The sequence below is a fragment of the Cebus imitator genome, unplaced genomic scaffold (assembly GCF_001604975.1).
Source record: "Cebus imitator isolate Cc_AM_T3 unplaced genomic scaffold, Cebus_imitator-1.0 Scaffold170, whole genome shotgun sequence".
Classification (NCBI taxonomy): domain Eukaryota; kingdom Metazoa; phylum Chordata; class Mammalia; order Primates; family Cebidae; genus Cebus; species Cebus imitator.
In genome coordinates this window covers 1,309,466-1,322,727 of record NW_016107485.1, presented here as the reverse complement: position 1 = coordinate 1,322,727, position 13,262 = coordinate 1,309,466, and the positions used below count along the sequence as shown (strand labels likewise).

Below are 13,262 nucleotides of genomic sequence, written 5' to 3'. Positions count from 1 at the left end.
TTCACCGTGTTGACCAGGATGGTCTCGATCTCTTGACCTCGTGACCCACCCGCGTCGGCCTCCCAAAGTGCTGGGATTACAGGCGTGAGCCACCGCGCCCGGCCTCAGAGTACTGTTCTTTAGGTATCAGGTAAAGATGCTTTGTTTCATGCACACGTGGCCATCGTGAATTGCATGTAATAGGTTCTTCAATAAATGTTGGCTGAATGAATGAACAGAAGATATGATTCCAGGTTCAACTTGGCTGAGAAGGGTACTTTATGCTTTTACCTTTCAGGGTGGTGGTGGGAGCTGAGGGCTGCTGTGGGAAGAGGGCAAACAGCTTACCCTGAGTCTGCCAGAGCTGCTTAGGCTGTGAAGGACTTCGGACGTCTGTGTGTCTGAGAGCTTTGGCCAGGTATCCTCGTGCAGCTCCTGGTACCAGAATGACTGATCTCATGTACTTGTGGCTAATGAGGTGGAACAGTCAGATGCTGGGCCCCCCAACTGACTTTTGCCCTTTGAATCTTCTACTTGGAAGCTAGTTACCTATCTCAGAGGGTTTTTCTCAGCAGCCATCTGAGGACGGAGGTGAAGAAGTTTACCTTTGCTGGCCAATATTCACCTCAACAGATAGGCTTTCATCAGAGCCTTGGGTTCTTTCTAGTGTGGGCTTTTTGCGAACTTTGGAACAAACCCTTGACCAGCATTGAAGGGGGTAGACCTTTATGCTGCTTTCATCATCAAGGCCCTTTGGGGGCTCACCCTTTGTCTCTTCCTTTCTTTGTTCTCTTTCTTTCTGCCTCAGAAGAAGCTAGGCAGGCAGCCTAGAGGAGGTTGCAGAAGGAGCTGGGCGGCAGTGGGTCCTAACCCTGGCTGTGCATTGGTATCATCTGGAGTGTTAAGAAAACAATATTCAGAGCGGGCACGGTGGCTCACGCCTGTAATCCTAGCACTTTTGGGAGGCTGAGGTAGCAGGATGGCTTGAGCTCAGGAGTTTAGACCACTCTGGACAACTTTGTCTCTACAAAAAATAAAAAAATTAAAAAATTGGGAATGGTGGTGCACACCTGTAGTCTCAGCTACTCAGGTGGCTGAGGTGGCAGGACTGCTTAAGCCCATTAGGTTCAGGCTGCAGTGAGCCAAGATCGTGCCACTGCATTCCAGCATGGGCAACAAAGTGAGACCCTGTAAAAAAAAAAAGAGAAAGAAAACAATATTCATCACTCCCATTCCCTGACTACATAAATCTGAACCACTGGGGAGAAGGAATGGGATGAGAATTGGCTTGGAGAACCAGAATTGAAGAAGCAGAAAAATTGCTTTTGAGGAGAATTAATGGGGGTCTTGTGTCACTGGAGATGGGAAGAGCCGTTCTCAATTGTCACCGTGCTTCAGAAGCACCTGGGGAGTTTTAACCAATGCTGTCATGGCACCTCAGTTAGTTTACAAGAAAAAGAAAAAGAGAAAAAGGAAAAAAGAAAAACATGCCGATGACTGGGTTCCACCGCAGAATTTCTGACTTCATTGGTCTGGGTGGGGCCTGAGCACTGGACTTTGTTAAAGCTCGCCAAGTGATGCCAGTTTGCAGCCAGGATAGAGAGCCCTGAGTTAGCAAAGGGTTGTGGCTGTTCTGATACAGTTGCTCTGTGTGTGGTTATTTCCGTAGGTAATCACCTGCAGAAACACACTCAGAGAAGCAGGTCCTCAGACTCACCTGGGAAACTGTCTCAGGTCTTCTGCATCAGAACGTCTCGGGGCTGGGGCCCTGAAGCTGCAAGTTGACAAATTCCTCAGGTGATACTGATGCTTGCTCAGGCTTGAGATCTGGTTTCTAAGGACTTGAACTGAACTCTAGCTAAGCAAACCAATAAGGATTCGATTTACATGGCTTGGAGAAAGGACTCACGGGGTTGTTACTATGAGAGCCTCCTGGTACAAACTGCCTGCTTGCTCCCTCAGAGTAGTCAGAGCCACAGGAACCAAAGTGCTGACTGAGTTTCAGGAAGGAGAGCAGGAGGGTTCTGATCCAGTAACCCACAGGGTTCACCTTGCTCGATGCCTAGACCAAGCAGATTCTTCAAGACAGGGGAATTGCAATAAAGAGTAATTCATACAGAGCTGGCTGTGTGGGAGACCGGAGTTTTATTATTACTCAAATCAGTCTCCTTAAGCATTCTGGGAGCAGAGTTTTTAAGGATAACTTGGTGGGTCGGGGGAAGCCATTGAGCCAGGAGTGCTGATTGATTAGAGATGAAATCATAGGGAATCGGAGCAGTCTTCTTGCTCTTAGTCACTTGCCTTGGTCGTGGCCACACAATCAGATAAGCCAGTTTATTGTTTTGGGTGGGGCCAGCTGATCCATCAAGGTCAGGGTCTGCAAAATACCTCAACCACTGATCTTAGGAGCAGTTTAGGGAGAGTCAGAATCTTGTAGCCTCCAGCTGCTTGACTGCTGAACAATAATTTCCTTTTTTTTTTTTTTTTTTTTTTTTTTTTTTTTTTTTTTTTTTTTTTTTTTTTTTTTTTTTTTTTTTTTTTTTTTTTTTTTTTTCTGAGACAGAGTCTTGCTCTGTCTTCCAAGCTGGAGTGCAGTGGCACAATCTTGACTCACTGCAACCTCCGCCTCCCAGGTTCATGCAATTCTCCTGCCTCAGCCTCCCAAGTAGCTAGGATTACAGGCATGGGCCACCACTCCCGGCTAATATTTTTAAAAAAATTTTTAGTAGTGACAGGTTTTCACCATGTTGGCCAGGCTGGTCTTGAACTCCTGACCTCAGGTGATCCGCCGGCCTCAGCCTCCCAAAGTGCTTCAATTACAGGCGTGAGCCACTACTCCTGGCCCTAAACCATAATTTCCAATCTTGTGGCTAATGTTAGTCCTATAAAGGCAATCTAGTCCCCAGGCAAGAAGGAGGTCTGCTTTGGAAAAGGGCTGTTACCGTCTTTGTTTGAACTATAAACTAATTTTCTCCCAAAATTAGTTCAGCCTATGCACTGGAATGAATAAGGACAGCTTGCAGGTTAGAAGCAAGATGGAGTCAGCTAAGTTAGATCTCTTTCACTGTCTCAGTCATAATTTTGCAAAGGCAATTTCAGAGGCTCTCACCTATGATACCTGAGTAAGCAAACTGATTTTTTCTTTAAAAATTTTATTTTATTTTCTGAGACAAAGTTTTGCTCTGTTGCTCATACTGGAGTACTGCAGCATGAGTATGGGCTCAAATCCAGACTCAAGTGATGCGCTCACCTCAGCCTTCCAAGTAGCTAGGATCATTGGTGTGCACCACCACACCCAGCTAATTTTTGAATTTTTTGTAGTGAAAGGGCCTCGCTATGTTGCCCAGGCTGGTCTCTAACCCCTGGCCAACAAGTGATCCTTACGCCTTGGCCTTCCAAAGTGCTGGGATTATAGGCATGAGCCACCACACCTGTAGTGAAATATTTCTGTAGTCTGAAAGGTAAAAGAATTTGAAGGCCATCTGCAACCTGAGAGAAATAACAGCACCTAGGGAGGGTGGAAGAAATAATGTATCAAAGAAGCTGGGGTGAAAATGTGATTTTAAGGTGTAGAGAGTTTTCCAAACCAACATTAGACAAAACAAACGAGCATGCAGCAAAGAAAAGAAGAGACTTGAAATCTCCGGGTTTAGGCAACAGATAGGAGGCATTTCCAGAGAGCTTAAATCCTGACCTTCTGAGGAAAGAGCAGTGGTAGAGTGTTTTGGAGACATCAGAGCATTTGCAGGCCTGAGTATGCCAGTCGTGGGGTTTGGCTTCTCCCCATGAACAGTGTGCATCTGACTATACATAGACCCAGCCTAATGTAGAAATGTGCAGTTTTTCTGAGCAACATGTGACCAAGAGCTTGTTTACATCAACGAAGCCTAGGGACTGCTAACCTTCTGCTGATTGCTGTGGGATGAATGATGTCACCAGTCAGAAGATACCCGAGATGTCTCACTGGTGGCATAAAGTTTAAGGTAGCAAACTGAGTGGCAGGTGGAATTTTCGTCTCTCTTGTCAGTTGAAGGCTGTGTATGTGAAAGAAAACAGAACACAGAAGAGTTCCTGGCCATACATTCTAAGATTCCAGAGAAATAGACTCCTGGTAAAGGATAGAGGAGGTTTATAGGGATTGGGAGAGACGTGTATAACAAGGCTTTAAAACTGGAATTTTAGAAAAAAGAGGGAAAATGCACAGATAAAACTATAAATCTGGGTATTTTGGAGACTATCAGGTACTACATAGCTAGAGAATAAAGGTGGAGGAGTTGCTCAGTAATGCATTTGTAGAAAACAGGATGGGAGATCAGAAATGACGCTTTTGAACTTGTATCTACAAACATTACAAATAAGGCTAATAAACATATTTGACCTTTTGCTGAAAGGAGGAAACAATTTCATAGCTATCAGCGGTATTTGATTAGAATATGATAATGAAAGAGTATACTTTGTTCCAAAGTGATAATTTGCCAGAAGAGCTGGGATTGATGTAGTACATCAGAGAGAGATGTACATACTTGTTTGAGGATCTGCTATAAAAGGGATGTCTGCCTCCTTTGGGTAAGGTCACATTTAGATTCTTTTGATTGCAGTAAGAGGGAAATTTCAGTACACTGAGATCCAGAGAGCTGTCAACGGTTTCACTTCCCCTTTCTGCATTTTTCAATAAGTGTAATGAAGAGTTCCACCCAGTGCTGCTTCCAGTTTTCTGCCTGCAATTAGCTTGCTTGCTGTCTCTCACTTTCTCTCTCTCTCCTCTTTCTTTCTTTTTTCTCTCTCTTTCCCTCTTTCTTTCTTGGCAGTCTTGCTCTGCCACCCACGCTGGAATGCAGGCAGTGGTGCAATCACTGATCACTGCAGCCTTGACATCCCCAGTCTCAAGCAATTCTCCTACCTCAGCCTCCTGAGTAGTTGACACTATAGGTACATGCCACCATGCCCAGCTAATTTTGTATTTTTTGTAGAGTCAGGGTTTCACTATGTGGCCCAGACTGGTTTCAAACTCTTGAGCTCAAGGGATCAGCCTTCCTTGGCCTCCCAAAGTGCTGGAATTACAGGCCTGAGCCACCACACCCAGCTGATATAATAGCTTTCTATTGCTTCTCTAACAAGTTACCACCAACTGAGTGTCTGAAAACAACACAAATTTATTATCTCGTATTTCTAGAGGTCAGAAGTCTGAAATGGGTCTCACTGGGCTAATATCAGGCAGTGCTGTGTTTCTTTCTAGAGGTTTAAGGAGAGAATACATCTTCTTGCCTTTCCCAGCTTCTAGGGGCTCACAGCCCCTTCCATCTTCGAAGTCAGCAGTAATTGGGAGAGTCTTTCTCATATTGTACCACTTTGACATTGACCCTTCTGCTTCCCTCTTTCATCTTTAAGAACTTTTGTGACTACATTGGGCTCACCCAGATTGTCCAGAATGATTTCCCTGTTTTGTTACTTGATTAGCAATCTTCATTCTGTCTGCAACTGTTTTTTTTGAGATGGAGTTTCGCCTTGTCACCCAGGCTGGAGTGCAGTGGCTCGATCTCGTCTCAGTGCAACTTCTACCTCCCCGGTTCAAGCAATTCTCCTGCCTCAGCCTCCTGAGTAGCTGGGATTACAGGCGAGCACCACCACACTCGACTGTTTTTTGTATTTTTAGTTAGAGATGGAGTTTTACTATGTTGGTCAGGCTGGTCTTGAACTCCTGACTTCGTGATCTGCCCTCCTCAGCCTCCCAAAGTGCTGGGATTACAGGTGTTAGCCACCACGCCCAGCCCTAGTCAACATTTTTAGGGTAACTTCAGTGAAGACTCAGGAGGTTTGCTGATCAAATTTGCAGATTTCACAAAATCGAAGGGATTTGAACGAATAAAATCAAGAAGGAAAAATTTCATGTCTAATACATAAGAATAATGCAAAAAAACTCAGAGAAAATTTACGAAGACTGAATATAGAGTCCTATATCTTGGGGAAAAAAATCACTTTGTTTTGGAGAAAGGATCTTACTGTGTTGCCCAGGCTGCAGTGAAATGGTGTCATCACGGCTCCCTGCAGACTTGAGCTCTTGGGTTCAAGTGATGCCCCCCACCTCAGCCTCCCACATAGCTGAGACCACAGGTGTGTGCCACCATGCCTGGCTAATTAAAACATTTTTTTGGTAATGATGGGTTCTCACAATGTTGCCCAGGCTGATCTTGAACTCCTGGACTCAAGCGATCCTTTCACCTCAGCCTCCCAATGTGCTGGGATTATAGGCACGAGCCATTGCACCCAGCTGAAAAAATCATTTTTTTTTTTTTTTTTTTAAGAGACAGGGGTCTCACCGTGTAGGCCAGGCTGGTCATGAACTCCTGGTCTCAAGTGATCAGCCCACCTTGGCCTCCCAAAGTGCTGGGATTACAGGTGTGAGCCACTGTGCCCAGCCAAAAAATCATTTTTATAGGTCCAGAAAGAGGAGAGGAAAGAACTCATCACTTTGAGGTGGGAAAGAAAGAAGTTGTAGTAAATAGTGATTTCATGTTGAGACTCCAGAGTCTGCAACAGTGTCTGGAGTTTTCTATGTGGGTCTCGCGTTTCTGGGGAAATGCTGACACAGTGAAGTAAATGCAGTAAATGACAAAATGAACTAAATGACAGTCCTGGGATGGTGAGGGGTGTGGAAGCCATATTTACTTCACCAGGGGTTGTAAAATCTGGGGTTTAGCCTGAACGAGTAAAGACTCAAGGGTACAGTATGTTCACACTTTTTTTTCTTTTTGAGACGGAGTCTCACTTTGTCACCAGGCTGGAGTGCAGTGGCGCAATCACTTGGATTCAAGTGATTTACCTGCCTCAGTCTCCTGAGTAGCTGGGACACAGGAGTGTACCACCATGCCCAGTTAATTTCCTTCTTCTTCTTTTGAGATAGAATCTCGCTGTGTCTCCCAGGTTGGAGTGCAATGGTGCAATCTTGGCTCACTGCAACCTCCACCTCCTGGGTTGAAGTGATTCTTCTGCCTCTGCCTCCTGAGCAGCTGAGATTACAGGCATGCACAACCACGCCCAGCTAATTTTTGTATTTTTAGTAGAGATGGGGTTTCACCATGTTGGCCACGCTGGCCTTGATCTCCTGACCTTGTGATCCACCTGCCTTGGCCTCCCAAAGTGCTGAGATTACAGATGTGAGACACCGCACCCAGCCTTGGCTAATTTTTTATATTTTAGTAGAGATGAGGTTTCACCAAGTTGGCTAGGATGGTCTCCATCCCCTAACCTTGTGATCTACGTGCCTTGGCCTCCCAAAGTGCTGGGATTACAAGCCTGAGCCACTGCGCACAGCCCCTTTTATTTTATTTTATTTTTTTAAACTGGCCTATCTGATAAAAGGGATATCCTTTTTTTTTTTTTTTTTTAAACAGTTTCTCTCTTGTTGCCCAGGCTGGAGTGCAATGGCAGTATCTCGGCTCACCCCAACCTTCGCCTTCCAGGTTCAAATGATTCTCCCAACTCAGCCTCCTGAGTAGCTGGGACTACAGGTGCGTGTCACCATGCCCAGCTAATTTTTGTATTTTTAGTAGAGACAGGGTTTCACCATGTTGGCCAGGATGGTCTCAATCACCTGACCTTGTGATCTGCCCTCCTTGGCCTCCCAAAGTGCTGATATTACAAGCATAAGCCACCGCGCCCAGACTTTTTTTTTTTTTTTTTTTGAGATAGAATCTCGCTGTGTTGCCTAGGCTGGAGTGCATGGTGCAGTGGTGCGATTGTGGCTCACTACAGCCTCTGGTTTCTAGGCTCAAGCAATTCTCCTGCCTCAGCCTCCTGAGTAGCTGGGATTACAGGCATGTACCATCATGCCCAGCTAATTTTTGTATTTTTAGTAGAGACAGGGTTTCACCATGTTGGCCAGGATGGTCTCAATCACCTGACCTTGTGATCTGCCCTCCTTGGCCTCCCAAAGTGCTGATATTACAAGCATAAGCCACCGCGCCCAGGCTTTTTTTTTTTTTTTTTTTGAGATAGAATCTCGCTGTGTCTCCCAGGTTGGAGTGCAATGGTGCAATCTTGGCTCACTGCAACCTCCACCTCCTGGGTTGAAGTGATTCTTCTGCCTCTGCCTCCTGAGCAGCTGAGATTACAGGCATGCACAACCACGCCCAGCTAATTTTTGTATTTTTAGTAGAGACGGGGTTTCACCATGTTGGCCATGCTGGCCTTGATCTCCTAACCTCATGATCCGCCCACCTTGGCCTCCCAAAGTGCTGGAATTACAGGCGTGAGCCACTGAGCCCAGCCGGGATATTCATCTTTAATGCTAAGAAAGGCCACTGAGTGAAAGAGGGTTTAGCTTTATTCTGTGTGAAGGCAGAGGAGAGGTCTGGCACAACTGGTAGAAGTTGGGAGAAAGATATTGTTGGCTTAGTAAAAGGAAGAGTTATAGATCACTTTATTTTATTTTTTGAGATGGAGTCTCACTCTGTTGGAGTGTAGTGGTGCGATCTTGGCTCACTGCAACCTCCGTCTCCCAGGTTCAAAGGTTTCTCCTGCCTCAACCCCCTGGGTAGCTGGGATTACAGACACTTGCCATCATGCCCAGCTAATTTTTGTATTTTTAATAGAGACTGGTTTTCACCATGTTGGCCACACTGGTCCCAATCTCCTGACCTTGCCCAGCTCTATAGATTACTTTAAAAATGGAATGAGACTGGGCACAGTGGCTCACGTCTGTAATCCTAGCACTTTGGGAGGCTGAGGCGGGTGGATCACTTGAGGCCAGGAGTTTGAGACCAGCCTGGCCAACACAGTAAAACTCTGTCTCTACTAAAAATACAAAAATTAGCCGGGTGTGGTGGTGCGCACCTGAGTCAAGGGTCAAAAATGATTTCAGCTTGTCCTCCTTTAGTCTTGGCCCAGTATTGGGTGGGGGTTGAATTGTCCCTAGAGGTAGAAGGGTAGGACATCTCTGCCCTTGAGGTTAATTTGCAGTTGCCTCCATTATCCTAACCCCATACCCCTCCTATTCCTGGCCCTGAAGCGGGAGGTTGGGCTCCACTTCAATAGCAGTGTACTTGGCTGGGCTCTGGGGCCACTGGTCAGCTGTATCCGCTGGGGTGGGGACAAAAAGCCCTGTCAGCACTGCTGCTTGCCATACCTATTTCCTGCTCCCACAGCCAAGAGGCCCTGGAGGAAGCTGGGCTTTGAGGAAAAGGAGAGCTAGCTCTCTTCAGGCAGTTCCCTTTGCTCCCTGGTTTCTTTCTGTAGGATTCACTTTCTCATTTAAACTGAGCCCTCTGTGCTCAGTACAGAGAGCAGATCAGGGCTAAAAGGTGGGTCGGTAGCTGAGGAATGAGGCTCAGGAGTAGGGGAGGTGGGATACTGGTGGACAAAGATGGATAGAGAAGTGGAGAAGACGCTCATGCCTGTAATCCCAGCACTTTGGGAGGCTGAGGTAGGCAGATCACCTGAGGTCAGGAGTTCAAAACCAGCCTGTCCAACATGGCAAAACCCTGTCTCTACTAAAAATGCAAAAAAATTAGCCAGGTGTATAGCATGTGCCTATAATCCCAGCTACTTGGGTGGCTGAGGCAAGAGGATCCTTTGAACCTGGGAGGTGGAGGTTGCAGTGAGCCAAGATTGTGCCACTGTACTCCAGCCTGGGTGATAGAATAAGAATTTGTCTAAAAAAAAAAAAACCCTTGAAACAAAAAACAATAACAAAAAAGAGAAGTAGGGAAGCACTAGGTATTAAAATGTCAACAAGCCACTCAGGTGCCATGGCTCCTCTCTATAATCCCAGTTACTCCTCAGAAGGCTGAGATGGAAGGTTTCCTTGAGGCCAGGAGTTTGAGACCAGCCTGTGCTACATAGCAAGACCCTGTCTCTAGAAAAATTAAAACAGGTTAGGTGCAGTGGCTCACGCCTGTGATCCTAGCACTTTGGGAGGCTGAGGTGGGTGGGTCACCTGAGGTCAGGAGTTCATGACCAGCCTGGCCAACATGGTGGAACCTCATCTCTATTAAAAATACAAAATTTAGGCTGGGCACGGTAGCTCATGCCTATAATCCCAGCACTTTGGGAGGCCGAGGTGGGTGGATCATGAGGTCAAGAGATCGAAACCATCCTGGTCAACATGGTGAAACACGTCTCTACTAAAAATACAAAAATTAGCTGGGCATGGTGGCGTGCACCTGTAGTCCCAGCTACTTGGGAGGCTGAGGCAGGAGAATTGCTTGAACCCAGGAGGCGGAGGTTGTGGTGAGCCGAGATCACGCCATTGCACTCCAGCCTGGGTAACAAGAGCAAAACTCCATCTAAAAAAAAAAAAAAAAAAAAAAAAAATTAGCGGGGCTTGATGGCACATACCTGTAATCCCAGCTACTTGGGAGGCTGAGGCAGGAGAATTGCTTGAACCCAGGAGGCGGAGGTTGTGGTGAGCCGAGATCACGCCATTGCACTCCAGCCTGGGTAACAAGAGCAAAACTCCGTCTAAAAAAAAAAAAAAAAAAAAATTAGCGGGGCTTGATGGCACATACCTGTAATCCCAGCTACTTGGGAGGCTCAGGCTTGAACCCAGGAGGCGGAGGCTGCAGTGAGCTGAAACTCCATTGAAACGCCATTGCACTCCAGCCTGGGCAACAAGGGTAAAACTCTGTCTCAAAAAATAAAAATTAAAAAAATTAATAAAGTAAAATAAAATATAAACAAGCCATGTATTTCCAATTCAGAATCTGCTGTGGTAGCGGGTGGTAAATTGGTTGCGTATCCCTCCTTTTCCCTGCCTATATCCCTGGACAGAGCTGAGAAGAGAACCTTGTGGCACAAAGCTGCAGACTCTGACTCTGAACTAGAATTCAGAGTCCTGTAAGCTTTTTCCAGTTCAGTGTTGTGACCCATGGTTACTTTGCAGGGAATCATAAATTTGTATTTGGGGATCCTATTCCCCTGACAATGTGGCAGCATTGTTTGTGCCGGTGTTTCTAGTTGGAAACCTGGCTGATGTGGCTGTGAGCCAGCCACAGTGTCTAGGATACGGGCAGAGGTTACAGGCTGGGGAGAAGGGGTACTAGGTTATTGAGTGGCTGGAGTCCAGTGGGGGTGGGTAAAGGATAGGTGACTGGCTGAGGAGGATCATCAGATTTGAAAGATTTGTGGAGGGCAAGACACAGGCACTTTGGTCATTTTGTGGGGTGCTGCACACTTGGGTCTTTAATTATTAACTTAGTACTGGTGTGGCCTGGAGCTGTGGGTACATTTTTGCCCAGCCCTGTGATAAGATTTGTTGTTTATTGTCTTGTTTAGGAAGAAAGGCAAGCATTTGTATAGGACAGGAATGCCCCTTCTCAGGAAGAGCAGAAAGGAACTTGGGCAGTGAGTAGAATAAGGGTGGTGGTAGAAGGAAGGATGAGAGAGAGCAGATGGTACAGCTGTTCTGAGAGGCCAGTCTTTCCTGCTTTTCAGGATGAAGTAGCCAGAATGTGATGAGGCCAGGACACCACAAAACAGGACGAGGGACATCAGGGCCATACCACTGCCAGAACTCAGACAGAGAGCGTTTCTGACTGCGTTGGTGGTCTGAAGCAGGCAAGCCCTGTACTAAGCCTCTTTCTCTTGACTGGTAAGCAGGGCGATGTTGACCTTGCTCTTGGAGCCCTTGGAAAAAGGGCTTTAAAGTTAAGCCCTCCTTACCGTGTTCCAGTTGCTGAGCTGGGAAGGAGGGAGCAATGAAGTGATTCCCTGTGCTACCAGTGAGAGATCTGTGTTGTTTTTTCCAACTCTTTTCTCTGCCACATCCTGAGGATACTGGTCAACCTCACAGCATGTGTGAGCTTCCCTTTTTGAATTTCTTCAAGTAATTCAAATTCAAGTAGTAGATTGTAACTTTTTTGTTGGGGGAGGGATAATGGACTTCTTTGAGATTCCGATAAAAGCTATGATCCTTTTCTAAGAAAAGGTATGAACCTTTTTCTTAGGTATGTCTGTATTCATATGGACATAACATTTTGAAAAAGAATTTTGAGACTTTTGGAGGCCCTACTTAAGAACCCTGGTAGAAGGATTACCTGTGTTTCTGAGTAGAAGGACTAGGGGACTGTGTGTGGTTCTTACTTCTCTATTGTCCCATCAGGAAAAATGCCCTGTCCCCATTCTACAGGAACCAGTCTTAGCTGCAAGAATCTTTCCAAGCACAAAAGCAGGCAGTGAGCAGCCAGGCACTGGGCAGGAAATCTGGCCTTCATCCTAATCCTTGGCCACGCGTACTGACCTGCTGGCTCAGCGTTGGATAAGTCACAGCAGGACTCCTCAAGGTTAACAGTTATACCACAGAGTCAGACTGCTCTGTCCTGGAGCCCATGGGGAATGGGAGGTAGGAGGGAGAGACTGACTTTTCAGAGCCAAGAGCCGGAACAATCACTAATCCTGTTCAGCTCCCAGTTGCCTCCCACTGCTGTGATTGGAAATTTGGGTGTATTTTTATGTAAGCAGATCCGCAGTCACTTTGTTTTGTGTCTCCCATATAAGGTGCTGGGGGTAGGGAGTATGGAGGCCTTTGCATGATAATGGTGAGGACATTCTGGGGCTGGAGGGTTCCAGTGCACAGCAGGTCAGAGGGTCTGTCTTTGGCTGAAGAGTCTATCTTGGTGACTGGTACTGGAAAAATTGCTTGGGAGTCTAAGGGCCTATGGTGGTAAGGGTCAGTCACCAATCAGTATTATTTTTCTTTCAGGTCTCTTAACCTTCATTAACTGTGCCTATGTCAAGTGGGGAACCCGGGTACAAGATACTTCCACCTATGCTAAAGTATTGGCGCTGATTGCGGTCATCATTGCAGGCATTGTTAGACTTGGCCAGGGTAAGAAATAATATTAGTAGCAACTAATCTGTGTTAAGCATTTTCTGTGAGCCACACTCCTCTAAGTGCTCTTTGTGCATTATATCTTTCTTACAATAACCTTATTTGGTAGGCACTATTATTATTCACATTTTATAGATGAGGAAACAGGCTGCAGAATTAAGTATCTTGGGCCGGGTCCGGTGGCTCATGCCTGTAATCCCAGCACTTTGGGAGGCTGAGGCGGGTGGATCATGAGGTCAGCAGTTCAAGACCACCCTGGCCAAAATGGTGAAACCTGTCTGTACTAAAAATACAAAAATTAGTCAGGCCTCGTGGCAGGTGCCTATAATCCCAGTTACTCAGAGGCTGAGGCAGAAAATTGCTTGAACCTGGGAGGTGAAGGTTGCAGTGGGCTGAGATCGTGAGATCGTGTCATTGCACTCCAGCCTGGGCAACAGAGCGAGACTCCATCTCAAAA

General features: G+C 46.3%; 1 protein-coding gene across 8 annotated transcripts in view; it reads left to right on the top strand.

Moving 5' to 3' along the window:
- Positions 1-13,262, top strand: part of SLC7A7 (solute carrier family 7 member 7) — a 44,911-nt gene that overhangs the window by 24,389 nt on the left and 7,260 nt on the right. For all 8 annotated transcript variants that reach the window (XM_017544617.2, XM_017544614.2, XM_017544616.2 and 5 more), the window contains one exon: positions 12,677-12,802. In XM_017544617.2, the coding sequence (XP_017400106.1) occupies positions 12,677-12,802 (126 nt within the window). The remainder of the gene's footprint in view (positions 1-12,676; positions 12,803-13,262) is intronic.